General features: G+C 34.8%; 1 protein-coding gene across 2 annotated transcripts in view; it reads right to left on the minus strand.

Annotated features, from left to right (window-relative positions):
• Oatp30B (Organic anion transporting polypeptide 30B) overlaps positions 1-16,436 on the minus strand; it is a 128,720-nt gene that overhangs the window by 27,375 nt on the left and 84,909 nt on the right. For both annotated transcript variants that reach the window (XM_088257984.1, XM_088257985.1), the window contains 2 exons: positions 11,079-11,296; positions 9,885-10,026 (listed from right to left, as the gene is read on the minus strand). In XM_088257984.1, the coding sequence (XP_088114110.1) occupies positions 9,885-10,026; positions 11,079-11,296 (360 nt within the window). The remainder of the gene's footprint in view (positions 1-9,884; positions 10,027-11,078; positions 11,297-16,436) is intronic.

The raw sequence follows: 16,436 nt of genomic DNA on the forward strand, positions 1-16,436 counted from the left end.
TATTAAACGCCTTTTGATGTAAGGAAAGTGGAAACAAGAGTTTATTATTTAACTTTTCTCTTGTATAATATTATTAAAAATTATTCAAATTACATTTCAAAGTCTGTAAATCAATCTACAAATGTGGAGGTCCTCAACAAAAAGTTACATTTCCAATATCGCACAAAGAATCCTTTATATGCAAATCTGTTCTGTGTACTGTACTGTATTCTATCGAAATCTTAATTAAAGTTGTGACAAAACGTGACCAATACTGTGTTAAACCAATATGAAATCATTAAATCGCACCAAAACGTAACAATTTTACAAGCTGGAATTCCTGATTACTTAAGATCATTTATAATGGAAAGGTAACGTTTTGGAGAGGACCTCCAAATATATCCTTATATAAATTTTCAAAACGAAAATTCATTATGCAGTGATAATTTATAAATTTTATTGATTGATTCGGCAGCCCCTTTTTTTAATTAAAGATTTACTCAGGAGATAATAATTAATAACAAAGGTTTTAAAACCATTGTCTATGTATTCACTTTATGCGCATCTAAGATGTTAATCCATGTATAACATACTCGTATATAATATGGTAGACCAGGAATATGCAATGTTTTGAAATCGTTCAGGTTTGAACCAGTTTGAGTCCGGTCCATTTCACACCATTGAAGAATTGAGCCAGAATGTCTGATCTTCTTGGTCCATAGTGCAGTTTTCTTTAAACCAGACTGAAAAAGAGCATAAGGTGGGTATTCAGATGGCGCATGAGCTATCCACCACTAACAGAGGAGCTTGCGTGAACATATACAGTTCTCTATTAGCACGACAAACGTTTTGGCACAACTTGTGACAGAGGACAAAAAGTGGATAATTTGTAATAATGTAAGGAGAAAAAACAATGACTTCCTCCAAAATAGACATCAAAGCCAATATGAACACTGAAAAGGTTCTTTTGTGCGTACGGTGGGATACTCGAAGTATCATTCACTTCGACTTGTTAAAACCAGGTAAAACAATAACGTCATAAGTTCCATTGGAGAAACTCCATCTGAAGCTGAAAGAAAAACGTCTAAATTTAATCAACTCGAGTGTAGTAATACTGCACCAAGACAATGCACGCCCTCTTTCAGCGAAAATGACCCATGGAAAAATCCTTAAAAAAACCTTATATATATTTATATATAAAAAGATCTTAAGTAGAAGATTATACCCCACCCTCTATATTTACCAGACCTTGTATCTTAAAAATTACCTCATCCGATATTTGTATTCAGAACCACTAACTAGTTTCTGATAAAAGGGGTACTGAAAAAATTACTAAATAGATGGGTAGAGGTTATCAAAAATGATGGCAATAATGTTTTGTAATTTTAGCAACAGCATTATTTTTATAAATTTAATGCGACACTGCAAATTAATGGTTTAATTCCTTGTCCACCTAATATACGTATATTCGATTCCGGGTTTAAGCATACTAGCCAAACGTGCTGACTACTGCAATACCGAGGCAGACTTATAAAAACCAAATATGAATATGGTTTGTATATGTACGGTATTTAATGGTTGGATGTGTGCGGTGTATAATAAGTCGACTTAGCAGGGTGAAAATCTGTAGATCGATAGAACATTCACCTTTCTTTAACGCGTATTATTTCCAATTGGGGGTATCCACACGATTAGCGGAGCAGCTTGACAGTCCAACACGACTTCCTGTATAAACTTCAAACGGACCAGAGCGGACTATGGAGTCGGGCTTCCGAGAACCAGCAAATACGGGAGATCAAAGGCTAAAGTACAGAGGATTATTACAAAGTGTTATTTCGATTCGTTTTCAATTTTAGCTAATAATGCTAGATAGCAGAGGGATGTACCTACTATTTAGTCGCCCAACAATAAAAAAGGTATTTATTGTACGGAATTGTAGATGTATTAAGAGAAAAAATCGCTTATTACAAGAACGGGAAGATAAGCATAGTTTTTTGGATCATAATATACGACTAAAAAAATAACTAGCGTTATACAATCATCACGCTTCAATTAGATTTAAGTTCTGTAATGATATTCTTTGAAACTGAATCCTATATAACAAAACTATATGGCTTTTTCTATTTTTATTTTATTTGACTAGTGACCGGTTACTAGTTTGATGATGTTGGTAACGATGAAACCCGGTCGTTGGTGAAATAAAATAAAAATGATTGAAAAAGCTATATAAATGTTGTTTATTTAATAGATTTATATTATCCACTGACACTTCGTGATGGAATTGCATTTTTAATATATTATTAGATTAAAACCAAGATTTTTAGCTTTTCCACTTTATTTTTATTTGACCAGCGACCGGGTTTCGTCGTTACCGGCATCATCAGATTGGTACCAGTCTGATGATGTCGGTAACGACGAAACCCGGTCGCTGGTCAAATAAAAATAAAGTGGAAAAGCTAAAAATATTGGTTTTAATCTAATAATATATTAAATGTTGTTTAATTATCAAGTCACAATTAAAATTTCACAATCAAGGCTAGTGATTTTTTTGGTTCATTTATTTGCTCACCACGTTGATGGTGATTATTTTATTTCTGTAAGGATAAATTGTAAATGGCTTAACTGTTATGATGACTAGCCGCCGACTACCGATTAGTCTACAAAATTGGCCGACTAGTCGTAGTCAATTATCCCAAATGGACAGTATCGATGTACATATTAAGGGAAACGGAAAAAATGCTGAACATCTATTACGATGTCATGATGCAATACTTTAATCAATGAAATAATAACGATTTTTAGTTAATGCCAGGAGAAAGTATTGATTATTTTTGTAAATAATTTGAATCCAGCAGACGCTTTTTAAATGTTTAGATGAAATGTAATTCTTTGCCAACAAAATCTAAAAAATAACCGTCCGCATCAATCTTACATCATACTCACTCCACTTCATATTGAGTAAGTTGTTTTCGCAACAGACCTCTAAAATCGGTAGATTTATTTATAAATTGAGCGTACGAATCAAACACCGCAGTTGGATTGCAGGATCTGGGAAAATACGCCTACACAATGCGCCAATCATTCTGTTACATGAAAATGCATTTCGTTGCATATAAAACGGGACAAATAAATCGAACCGCAGACTGTAACAAAGAGCTATAAAGTATCATGACAAATAGGTCTGAGTTGAAAGGAATACGGTTTGCGTCTAGTAGAGAATAGTCTGTCATACCTTTGCTGTATCTGGGGTTTCGCAACAAAGAGAATTTCCGAAATACGAGTACATAAAACAAAATAAAACTATAATGAATATATTTCGTCTACCGTACACCACTCATGTAAAAGACATTTATTTGAGTACTAAAATAGTACATTTTGTCATCCAACATATAAGATTTTAAATAAAATGCTTCAAATAATGTTTAAAATGACTCACAGCAACACCAAACCAAAATTTTAACAGAGAAATTCATCATTATAATACACGAGGACATAATAAAATACACGTGGAGCCGATAAATATAACTCAGTTTGGAGTGAGATACTTAAAATAGATTGCCTATACCCAAATTGACCAGGTGTGTGACATATATAAAATAGAGCCCAGTCAGGGATCAAAAATGAAACAAATTAAAAATGTTCGAAACTATATGTTGAAGTGTTCAACTCCCATATTTACTGTTTACTCTTGGGACCACCAACCCTTCTGTTTTTCAGTCTTGTCAACCTTAATTCTATGTCCCAAAATGAGTAATGGAAATTACTCATCGAGAATATTACATTTTTTACTTATGTATGTAACTTATGTATGGGTCTGCATTTAACAGTATGAAGGCTGTTTGAAGATCGGATTTACACTCGATGAAGACCAAATGCCACCTATACAATGCCTGGATTGCCTCTGTTATCTTATACGGTTGTGAAACATGGCACCTTACAAGGGCCCAGAGCAGCTTTGAGAATAGGTGTCTGCGAAGAATTTTAGGCATGCGGTGGTTTGACTTTGTGAGGTATGAAGAGATAAGGCGTAGGACGCAGCAAATCTTGGTCACAACTGTTGTCCAGAAAAGGTGATTCAGTTGGCTAGGACATGTTACTCCGCATGCCTCCCGAGATCCTTAATCAAGCTTGCCTCTTTTACAAGACCTGACTTGGAAGAATGGGAGGGACCTGGCGGCCGACAGAAAAGCCTGGAGCGGATATAGTTTTAATAATATATCTGTAATATGTTTAAATAAATAAATACAAATAAGTCTGGCGAGTAATAGCACCAGGGTAGTATGGGTGGTAAGGCGAGGCGCAGTGCACGAGACGCGGAAGGTGATGCCGTGACAGAGCGCTGAAATCGTAAACACTATGCAATATTACGGGCCACGGGCCGTAAGTAGGCCAAACTGCACAACCCGGTCGGGCCGTCGCTGCACTGCGGCCAGTCGAGCCGCCCGAGCCGCCCGACTCACGCGACCGACTCACGGCGGAGCTGGCTCAAACTTCGCGACACACGATCCGAGGGTGATTTACCTTCGCCCGTGTCGCCGAGGAAGATTTATTGTGCTGAATTAATCCGCGAATCTGACCCAAATCGTGTGATAATGTGAATTTTCAACAGAAAAATACCGGGAAGTGGGTTAAAAGAAACTATGGTCACATATCGCTCACTCCTTTGAACAACCTCATATATCAAAAATCGTCAATTTTCAGTTGTGCATATTTTCGGAATGCCCAGAAAATGTACTATATTCCAGCAAAAGCGGCATATCGCTCACTCCTTTCAAGAACGTCATATAAAAAAAAAATCGTCAAATTTCAGTTGTGCATGTTTTCAGAATGCTCAGAAAATGTACTATATTCCAGCAAAAGCGGCATATGTATAACTTAATATTTACCCGCTACAGGGCAGAAAGTGTTGTTTTTGCATTTTGAAGAAATGGTATTGTTTAATTATTTTTTAAAAATATACTAAATATTTTTCAAATGTAGAAAAAAATTCAGGTTTTACCTAAAATGATCTGTTGCGCAGTAAAAAGTTCAATAAGTGACTCGATATTTATTTTTAATACGTTTTATTCTATTCTTAAACTATAAAAACGATATCCTGAAAAATCAAGTTTTTGGATATATGACGTTGTTGAACGGAGTGAGCGATATCTTGACGTTGGTAGGCAGGAGCAAGGTGTTAATGAGCTGTTCATCTTTATAGTAGAAGTTGGGTTAAAGAGTAAAATTCAATGTAATAATAATAAAAGGGAAATAAGAGCCATCTTGCTATCTTTTCACTCATTCTAAATGAAAAACTGCTCGCAGACAGCAGTTGTGCGAGTAAAAAAAGATTGATGTCTCAAAGATACAACTGATGTGAACTTTTTTATTAAGGTATTTTCAAAAATTTATTACACACCGCGATTGATTGCTTGTACTAATGGCCTTTTGGAATGGAATGGAAACTAGCGTATAACAGTCAGACTGCAATCTGCCAGATGTCTTAAATTGTATTATTGCACATAATCAAATAAAATAAAAACAATGGATTAACAAAAATCAATGACGTGACAACTGCTATGGACCTTACCTGCACCCAAAGGTGCATATGGCACCGCATCAAAATTATTCAATGTCAATGTAATCGTCCATAAAATGAAGGTAATAGAATAAATAACAACTATGTAATTTTTTCCACATGAATTTTATTTGACCAGCTACCGGGTTTCGTCGTAACCGACATCATCAGACGGTTACAAAATTAACGTGGAAAAAATAACATAGTTGTTATTTTATTCTATAAAATGCAGTTCCACCAAGAAATGTCAGTACAAAACTTAAATCTTAGCGAAGACAAGATGATTTAACCTGCCCTTCAAGTAACACTCCAGGGTAAAAAACATTTAAATTTATTTTAACCCCCCTGGGAATCGGACCCGGGACCTACAGTATGCTACCCAAATGTGCTAACCACTACACTGTGGATGCAAATAATGACGTGACAGTCGACAATAACCACTAGACTACATTTTACAACGATCATTAAATATCATGTATTATACAATATGACTAGAATATATTTTAAAATAATCGTCATTATGACGTCAGGTATTAGGAAATTATTTCCCCCCACTGAAAATTACTTTCATTACATTATGCAAGCGGATCTACCACTAAAAATGCGTTGGTATTTTTTTTAAATCCGGTTGTATGCACAATTTAACGCTCGGGCGGCCTCTGTAATCCCGGGCTCCGATCCAAGCACAGTCACCCATAATTTCTTCAGATGACTGGGTCCAGTAATGGTGACATCGGCTTTCGTTCATTTATTAACGTTTCAGCGCTCCACGCTTCATAGCCGAGATGGTCTGATTTTATTAGACTTTCCGCGATTGTGTCACGAATAATTAATTACTATTGTCTGTCGGTGAAAATAACTCAAATTGAAAGATGGACTTGTAAGAGATTAAACATAACGGAAATCTAATATGCAATATATATATATGAGAAAGTCCAAAAGAAGTTTCTGAGGTATCTCTACATGAGAGAGTACGGCTATTATCCTTGGCTCTACCCGACCGAGTTTCTCCAGGGTATGCTTGGCTGCGATAGTTTAAAGACTAGAAGGAATGTGTATTTGATTACGCATTTTTATCGGTTGTTGCGCGGTATGATCGATAATTCTGAAATTATCCGGAGCATTGGTCTGTATGTTACCGATAGTTACCCAAGACAGCGTCGGCATAGATTGTTACACATTCCTATACACAGGACCAACCTGCCGATGGTTATGCCTGTAGGAAGAGCTACAGCTATGTTGAACAATATCTCGTTGGATATTTATCTGTTCCATGTGTCTGAAGGAGTTTTCCGAAACGGGATTCTTCTATACCTTTAGCAATAGTTATTGCATTTATTTCATTTTAATGTATAAGCTTAAAAAAATAGTTTGTAATGTATATGTTAATTGAAAATAAATAAATTGAAATAAATAAATAAATAAAAAATGTCGAGTCGAATTGTGACCGCGTTGGTTAGGTGACAAGAAGCCAATAGTTTTAATTAATAGTATTTGTGTCAAGAAGTCAAAATTTTAAATAATAGTATTTTGAGTGTATCGAAGTCTTTGTTCACAAATGCTATTTTCAACATAAGAACTATTATTTTTTCAACATAGATACGTTTTTATAATCGAGATAAGAAAACAGATATCTTGGTATTTATAGGTCTTCCGACCTGTCATCGATTGGTTTGAGTGATTACTTTATATGCTGTGTATTCATTATTTCGCCGCTAACTAACTAATTTCAGTTAAGTGAAGTTTTCACTTGAAAATGTGAATTGTGACGTCACATAAGCGCATATACAACTATCAAAATTTGAGGAATGCGGTTGTCAACCTTGGGTAGAATGATGAACGTTACCCAGTGTATAAAGTGATCACTTAAACCACCCAATGACAGATGATAGTATCCTGACTCTACATTTCTATATCAACAAAAAAATCTTTATCTATTGTATATTGAGATCAGTAAAATTTTGAGAATTTTTATGTTCGATCCCCACTCCACATTCACTACTTGATTCCTCATTCAAATGCAAGGAGTTTGGGTTTACCTGAAAACGGTATCGAATTCAAATACTCATGTATATCATAAGAAAATAAATATTTTACATTTATCAATTTGAAAAATGTTTGGTACCTGTCTTGTATGAAAAGTAGCGTATCACAAATCAAATTCGCAATACTCTGCAACGGATAGGAGCTGTCATAACACGAAGTAACGTAAATAGGCACCTGCGTATGTACAAAACGCGGCAAAAAAAGATTTTTTACATATTGTTTCTACTGCGTCAGAATATATGAAAATATACCTGATAGGTAATAAATTAACGAATCGTACACGGCAAGGGTATTCGGAATGTTAATCACAACGAAATGAAGGGGTAAGGTAATGTAAAATATACGGTAGCAGAGTATCGTGACTTTACTTATAAATAAATGGGTCATTCCAGCGTAACGGTCGTCACAATCACATTTATGCAGATTTTAATTCATTAAAATGAAAAGCAGTCGATAAAAAAATCTTTTGTTCTTAGTTCAAATTGTAAAATTATTGTTACTTTTTTTTAAAGGAATAAACCCGCATAGGTATATTTTTATTCTACTTGTCAGCAGGTAGGGTAGTAATGATAGGAAAAGCAATCAAAATCCATAATATTTTCAACCTAAAATTCAAATTGGCAGCGTCAACTTTATACATATAATTTCATTAATTGATTCGGCAGTCACTTTGTGGTAAAATCTATCCATTTTTAATGAATGTTTTACATAGTAAATACACGTGTCACAGTAGATTTTAAGAAATAGTGGTATTTACTAAGTAAAGCACTAATTAAAAATTTAAAGATATAAGCTACACAAGATGGCAATTATACTGCAAATGTTCGCTTAGTTGTCATATGTCCTAAAGTCTAAATAAGAAAAATGGTAAAGGAACGATCAAGATTTGAAGTTGATTCGGTTGAGTTATTTATGCATTTCTTGCGAATTTCGTGCGGACTAATCAAAACAATAAAGTAAAATTCAAATTTGTTATAATGATGATATTTTTAAATGTTTAAAAGTTAATATTAACGTCAATTTTAATTTGGAATAACCCAAATGTCGGACCAGTACTTCGGTTGAATGATTTCAAACGCTCGAAAATTCCTTTGAAATATTAGTCTACATGCAAATGTAATCGTGAATAATTCAGGGTCAATAGTACGTCCGTAGAGATGGTTTGGTCGTTTGTCGTTTGGTCCACAGGCATATTATTCTTTACGAGGCCGTAATCACGCTCGGTTCGGATGGTGTAATTTGACACATTTCCCGAGTCGACTTGTCATCTCGATACCGGGCTATTAGCCCAGCAATGAAGACTTTTTATTCGTACTAAGATTTATTAGGGCATTAAATAACTTGGAAAGATTTTACTTCTCATAAACTTCGCGAACTTATCAATGCGGGAGCTCTGTAAACACGTTTTACAACTTAGAAGTAGCGATTCCCCAGTAGAGGGGGTTTCTGAAGAACACTTCGTAGGGGTATTAAGAAAAGTATTTAAAACATGTGGAAGAGTTCAAGGTTTGATAAAATGTAAAATGTTACATTATAAAAATGAGACATTTTGTTGCTTTTTAGTCACTGAAAAAGGTAATAAAAAACAATGAATTCACTAAGGTGTCCGGAAAATTCCGTCGTATTTTCAAATATCATCGGTTTTAAGCGACTACAAACAGACATTAAAGTCATCGCAATGTAGCATTATTTCTTTACAATAAACTCTTTACTTACGATTGACATATCTTTGAAAATAGATCCAAGAAAATGTACAAATAATTAGAAAATAGTAAATAAAATTTCTTAAAACACCTTTTAAAATATATCATTTTTTTATTTTAAAGTTTTTCACCATTTCATCAAAGTCATTTTTTTTATTTTAACATTTAGAGTATGAAGAATTTTGAAGGTAAAAATGATGGTTTTTTAATAGTGTTACATTAATAAAATTTGATTCGGGGCACTCTAAATTTACATCCATTTTTTTTAAATGTAATTGTATTTACAATGCATCATTCGTAAATCAAGAGTTTATGGTAAAATAAATATATTTATTTATAAAAATACTATGTTACGATCCTCTTAACGCGGTCGATTGACGTCAGGGGAATTTTTAGATGTGATATTTTGCATAACATAAAAAAAGTATGAGAATATTAGTGAAGCGTTTTAAACGATAAAAATGCTAGCGGACACTGATCAAACATCCCAAAGATGCTTCAGGTTAGATATTGGCTTAAAAAAAGAAACCAAACCAGACTGACCAGACTGAATACGACAGAACTTTCCAGACAATCTACTTATTTAAGGAGTCTCTTACCGATATACATGCTGGCACTCTCCGGTCGGACGTGGTCATCTATGTAGGTGGTTCCCAGAGTGAAGAGTGGGCTGCCTCCGCAACCCAACAGTACCTGAGCTACCACGAACACCAGAACTGGCCCAAAAGTACTTGGTGAACTCTGTTAAAGAGAAAAATGTATTGTAGTAAGGTTATTCGTAAGATTCTATATTTTAAACCACTTAAGTAGAATTTTAGCGGCAGGAAATTGTCACCCACAAGTCGAAACAAGACTATCCGAACACCACTCGGGTTATTCAATAAAAACAAATGGGTCAATATTTGACTCGGGCAAAGCAGGACTGACGAGTCGACATACGGTTTACCCGAGTAGTGCTCGAGCTCGTCAAATGCAATACAAATTCCTTACCCGAGTCACGCTCGGGCAATTCAGGGAACTGGTTAAAGATGGGAGTTGCATTATTTACTTTATTTATTATGCACAAGGTTTTTATAGATCAATCTTCGGATTTTGGTTACATCTAACAAACACTTTTTAATTTAATGTCGTCAGCCCCGTAAATGCCCAGACTTCCATATTCTTCTTCATCTTTGATGAGATGTCAAAAAATAATACTTTTTAATTTATTCTGCGTTGGGAAAATAAGGGATAATTTAGTGTGAGCCATTTCTGAGCATTTGATCATTGCCGGGAGGAAACTTAATTATTTGGTGGTGGTGGTTTTGACCTTACCTATCGTATATTTCAGTCTTCCACGGATTCTGTTTCCAACCACATTTTACAGTAAATAATTTTTGTCGTTTCTTCATCACATGCCCACACTTGTTTTTCATAATTCAATCTTTTTTACACTCCTAGTTCGTAAAGTTTTTTTTTTAATTTCATAAAATATATGATGTAATAGGATGCAAATTTACATCAGAATGCATTTAAAGATCGACGTTTGGTGAATATATTTGGTGAATATATCAAAGTAAACAATACCCAACAATATTATATTAAGTATCCGAGGGACTACGCAGCCCATGACTCATCTCTCGAACTCACTTCGAGTTTTTAAGGGTAAATGGCTTCAACCCTTCTTATTCAATTGATGAGTTTTCACCCTTCAAGAGTACTCTAGCTATGAGGCTAGAGTATTGAGTTTTAAGTTTTGACGAACGTTTTGATCCAACTTTTACCTCGTCATCTCTCAATATCAGAATTATTACCTGGATGCAGTTGTCTCCTCGCAGGTTGTTGTGCGGCGCCAGGGGAGGGGAGCTCAGGCCGGAACTGAGTCTGCCCAGTCCCATGTCCTGCTCCCTGATGGACACCCCTCGGCAGATATTGTCCTGCGAGGAATTGGAGTTGGATATCCCTCCATTAGGTTCGGCAATGAAATGCGGAACCATGAACACGAGGGATCCGATACCCATAATCACAGCACCTGGGAAAAGACAAGAATAATGTCACAATTATGAATATCAATTTAGTGTACCTAGTCGTGTGCATAGTTTTGGTTGGATGTGAGGAACATTTATTTTATTTATTTATTTATTTTATTTAAACTTCATGTACAGAAAAGAAATAAGTACATTGGCGGGCTTATTGCTAAAAAGAAATATCTTCAAACCAAATAAAAACTGACTAGTAATATTGGTCAAAACGTTTGATACCATATAAAGCTGTTTGCAATCAGAGGGTAGATAGTGTTTGAACATTAAAAAAATTACAAGTTGATGATAATGAGGAAGGCAAAGGAAAAAGGGAGTTTAGGGAAGGAGGTAGAGGGAAAAACTAGGCAAGGAGATTTGATGGACAGTTAGGAATCTGATGATAGATAGCTATGTCTCAGACGTTTCTTAAAATTTATTAGAGAATATAAGTCAGTTCCACCAAACCTGCACATCGATCAATAAGTAAGAACAAATAAAAATAAAAATTCATTTAAGTAATCGAGGAGAATGGAACCATCCAGACTCTCCCACATTGCACTGTACGGCCAACCCCAAGGTACACGACTCCCGGGCAGACCACCAAAGAGATGGATCGACAGCTGGGAATCGACATCGCAATAGGTCAATCCCTCTTAAAAACAGGCCGTAAGACGTAAGAATTATTTAGTGGAATGGTAGAACTGAATTACCATACATATCGGGCAAAAAAATTGACACATCTCATCGATAAAAATATGCTGACGGGAAAAATGCAAACAACAGGAAATATGCTCTGTAAAACATTGTGTGTGTGTATTAACTTAACTAGGAGAAATATTTATACAAAATCATTGTTACTAGTGCAGATTTTCTCGGCACACTAAAATTTTCATGTGCCTCATATCAGATAATATAATTCAGAAATATTATTTTAATTTATGTAGCCCCATTTCAGTAAAATACTACCTCAAGGGCGTCATTTCCATATAAAATCAGTAAGGTCGATGTATCTCATGTTTACCATAAATATAAAATGTATACTTTAAAGCTTTTAAGCTCAAAATAAACAAATCGATATTTTTCCTATAAATTTTCCTTGAAATATATAAACACCTCCGAATGTTACTATTAATTTTTGTGAAAAGATGTTTGATATACTGCGTGCTCTCACTTTGTGTTATTTATGAGTATATTACAAAAATAAAATATTGCTCTAATTAATTAACCATCACGCCCGCAAGGGTAGGCAGAGAGAATATAATAATATCCAAACAATGCAAAATTAATAATAAAGGATTGCTGCCTTTAGCATATAGCATATCGCGAGTTATTTGAGTTACAATTGAAATCGCAAAACGGATATTAACTGAAGGAATGAATACAGAGCAATTTCCCGCATAACATGTATATATAAGCTGGGTTCGTTTGCAAATATTATAATATGTAGGTCATTCGGCATATGTTATATAAAATACTTTAGAGGACAAAACTTTATTAATGAAAATAAAGTTACGACCAAAAAAAGCGCTAAGTAGGTAGATATAAAGTCGCTTACTCCTTTCAACAACGTCATATATCAAAAATCGAAAATTTTCAGCTGTGCATTTTTTCGGGATGCCCAGAAAATGTACTATATCCTAGCAAAAGCGGCATATTATAAATTTAATATTTACCCGCTACAGGGCAGCAAGTGTTGTTTTTGCATTTTGAAGAAAAGGTATTGTTTATTTATTTTTTTAAATACACTAAATATTTTTCAAATGGAGAAAAAACATTCAGGTTTTACCTAAAAAGATCTGTTGCTCCGTAAAAAGTTCAATAAGTGGCATGATATTTATTTTTAATACGTTTTATAACATTTTTAAACTTTAAAAACGATCTCCTGAAAAATCAAGTTTCTTGATATATGACGTTGTTGAAAGGAGTGAGCGATGTATTATACATAACACATAAAGTTTGGCTTTGTTTTTAGAGGTTGCAAAAATCTAATTTATTGGTCATTTGTTAAGCTAGTGGGCTGATATTACGACTGTACTTAGGATTTACGAGTTCTTTCCTATAATTTCGTGCTGGTAGAAGGTAATCCAAATAAATTATTATTACAATTTACAAATATTCGATTTAATATGTTTAAATAAATTATTAACATAATAAATTCAAAGTATAAAAAAATATAAAATGGTTTACAATTGTAATATAAATTATATGATAATATTTAAATGGCTGAGTAAATTAATTGTATAGCCGAATAAACAAAGACATAACGAGAATAGCGGAAATTAAAGACGTCTATCAAATTCATCGAAAAAAATAAAACATGAAACTCTGAAATAAATTTTCACCGCGGAGTTCCTACTTGATGAATGAAACACGCGAATTTTCGTGTTCCACGCCTTACTAAAATATTACTTCCGAAGAGCCGGCAAGGACAAACTCAAACGGTGTACAATATAATGTATCCCGCGCTGAAAATTTCATCGACAAAATAAACTGTGAAACTATAAAGGAAACCTTCATCCTTTATCTTCTCTAAAATACACGACAACAAATTATTTCAAAGTATCATATTGCTAGTGTCAACATTTCGCGATATAGCCGAACGGTATCAATCTTTTATGTTAGAAAATATAGCGTTTACCAGCGGGTGTGGACAAAGAGTATTTTTCGCTCGGTGACTTATAATCTTTACATACTCGTATATATGAAAGGTGGAACGGAGTCAATGACAATGTATGGTACGTATTACGTATAACCATGCTTCAACCTTTTTAGCTACAAACCACAACTACCTGGCTTGATGACACGACAGCGGTATCTAAACAAATTTTGTACAGGCCATTGAAAAAAATGCCGACATTTTTAACAACTGTTTAAAAAAAACCATTAAAGGTAATTCAATGGTTTTGATATTAAAGTGTGCGGAAAAGAATATTTAAAAAAATCGTACTTTAGTATGTTTCGTTGTGTGCACCGTTCGTCGTTCTGCAGATGTCTAGTCTGTAGTCGATTTCTTGCGACGTACGTGCAATCATTTCAGGAGTAACTGTGAAGATAGCGGCAGAAATTCGCTCTCGCAGGTATTTCACATAAATGTAAGTATAAATCATTACAATTCGTAGATTTACACTTCCTTGACGGTTACTCCTGAAATGATTGCACGTGCGTAGCAAGAAATTGACTACAGACTAGACATCTGCAGAGCGACGAACGGTGCACACATCGAAACATACTAAGGTACGATTTTTTTAAATCTTTTTCCGCACATTTTAAGATCAAAACCATTGTCTTACTAGACATGTTTTTTTATAACATCTGCTTCTTCTTTTTTTAGGACTAAGTCCTGTCATTCTCCGGTCCGCTCCTGAGAGGTGGAAGACCAGCTATCCCTCCATCGTTTAGGTGGTCTTCCTGGGGGTCTGATCCCGCTTATGCTGCTGTCCGCTGCTATCCTCACCACTCGATCCGAACTCGCTCTTCCCACATGATTTCTCCAGAAAAGTCTTCTTTCTCTTCCCCATCGCACAACATCTTCAACATAGCAGATTTTTCTTATTTCAGAGTTTCTCTGAACTCTGTCACGAAGTGTTAGGCCTGCAATGGGTCGCAGAGTCTTTATTTCGGATGTCCTAAGAAGGCTTTTTGTTCTCACAGTGTCGGCTCTTGTTTCCGTGCCGTATGTCAAGATCGGTCTTACGCCGGTTTTTATAAGTTATTTAAAATGTTGACATTATTTTTCGATGACCCTGTATATCTCGAACACACAAATATGAGGTATACAGACGATACAAAAATATGACTTGGCTACATCACACTGTAGGTTTAGAGCTTCGGGTCAAACGTAATGTGACAGTGGGAACGGCGGGGAGCCGGGGGCCGAGTTACCTGGCGGGTGCGGCTTTGGATCATAATAATATAAATTAAGCTTTCCAACCAATGACATTATTGTTACATTTTGGGGATGTATGTATAGTAAAATTGTGAAGGTCGTTATTAACCTGTCCGGGAGTATGGACGTAAATGAACGTCAGTGCGAATTTTCCTTAAACGAGTATCGACGTTAATGAACGTCGAAGTCCGTCTGCCAGTTAGTATCATGTAACATGTTAACAATGATATCTGTGGATATTTGTGTGTAATTTTGTCATAATTTAAAAATATTTCGAATAGGTGTTTTTTTTATTAAATTATTTTAACATAATTTCTATCTTCATAATACATCGATTTAATGAAGATTTTTTTTTTCATGTGAAAAGAACCCACTGCCCAGAGAAAGTCGGACATCATTTTTTGTACTCCCGGAAAGGTTAAGATATTTCACTGGCAATGATAATCTTTCATTCATTCGAAGAGAAGATGAAAGTGTGAGAATCTCAGGGCTTGCGACCTAGCACTAGCTGGCTTAAGTTATCACTATATACACTTGTGTAACGTTCACCATTCTGCTCATAATTATACATGCAAACTGCATTAATATTGAAAGTAAAAAGTGTAAAAAAAAATGCCTTTCGTATGTTGGTTGAAATTTTTATAGATGTGGAATTTTGAAAGGTGGTGCCGCCATCAGTCAAAATTCTACATACATGTATATGTTTACAAGAGTGCATCTCAGAATGACAAATCCGAATCCGGGTATGGGAAGGAACGTTTAATGTCATGTAGGAAATTCAGAATTTCAGAAATTATCCAATAAAATATACCACACGGCTAGAATCAAATAAAATGAGAAAAAAAACAGCAAAATGTTCACGTTTATAATAATAATAATGTTTAATGAGTCAAATATATAATTAGTAAGCTTAAAATATTCATATTATTTTTTAACATCTCATCAAAGATGAAGAAGAATTTGGAAGTCTGGGCATTTACGGGGCTGACGACCGTCATAGGCTGGTTTAAGTGATCAATTTACACACGTGTAACATTCAGCAATTCCACCCATTATTGACAACCACACTACTCAAATTCTTGGAAGTTCTATATATATGAACCAATTTAGAAACCTTGTTCTTGAATCACTAGAACCTCACTAGAGAAATCTATTGGTGAGATGTAAAGAAGCTTTTTACCAAGCAGAAACTCTTATATTAGTTAATTAAAATATTCGTTCACCTATTCTTCCGTAGATTCGACTCGATTGATTTCGGTCTATTT

Source organism: Brachycentrus maculatus, unplaced genomic scaffold (genome assembly GCF_059751285.1).
Source record: "Brachycentrus maculatus isolate JH-2025_06_01 unplaced genomic scaffold, ASM5975128v1 h1tg000089l, whole genome shotgun sequence".
Lineage (NCBI taxonomy): Eukaryota > Metazoa > Arthropoda > Insecta > Trichoptera > Brachycentridae > Brachycentrus > Brachycentrus maculatus.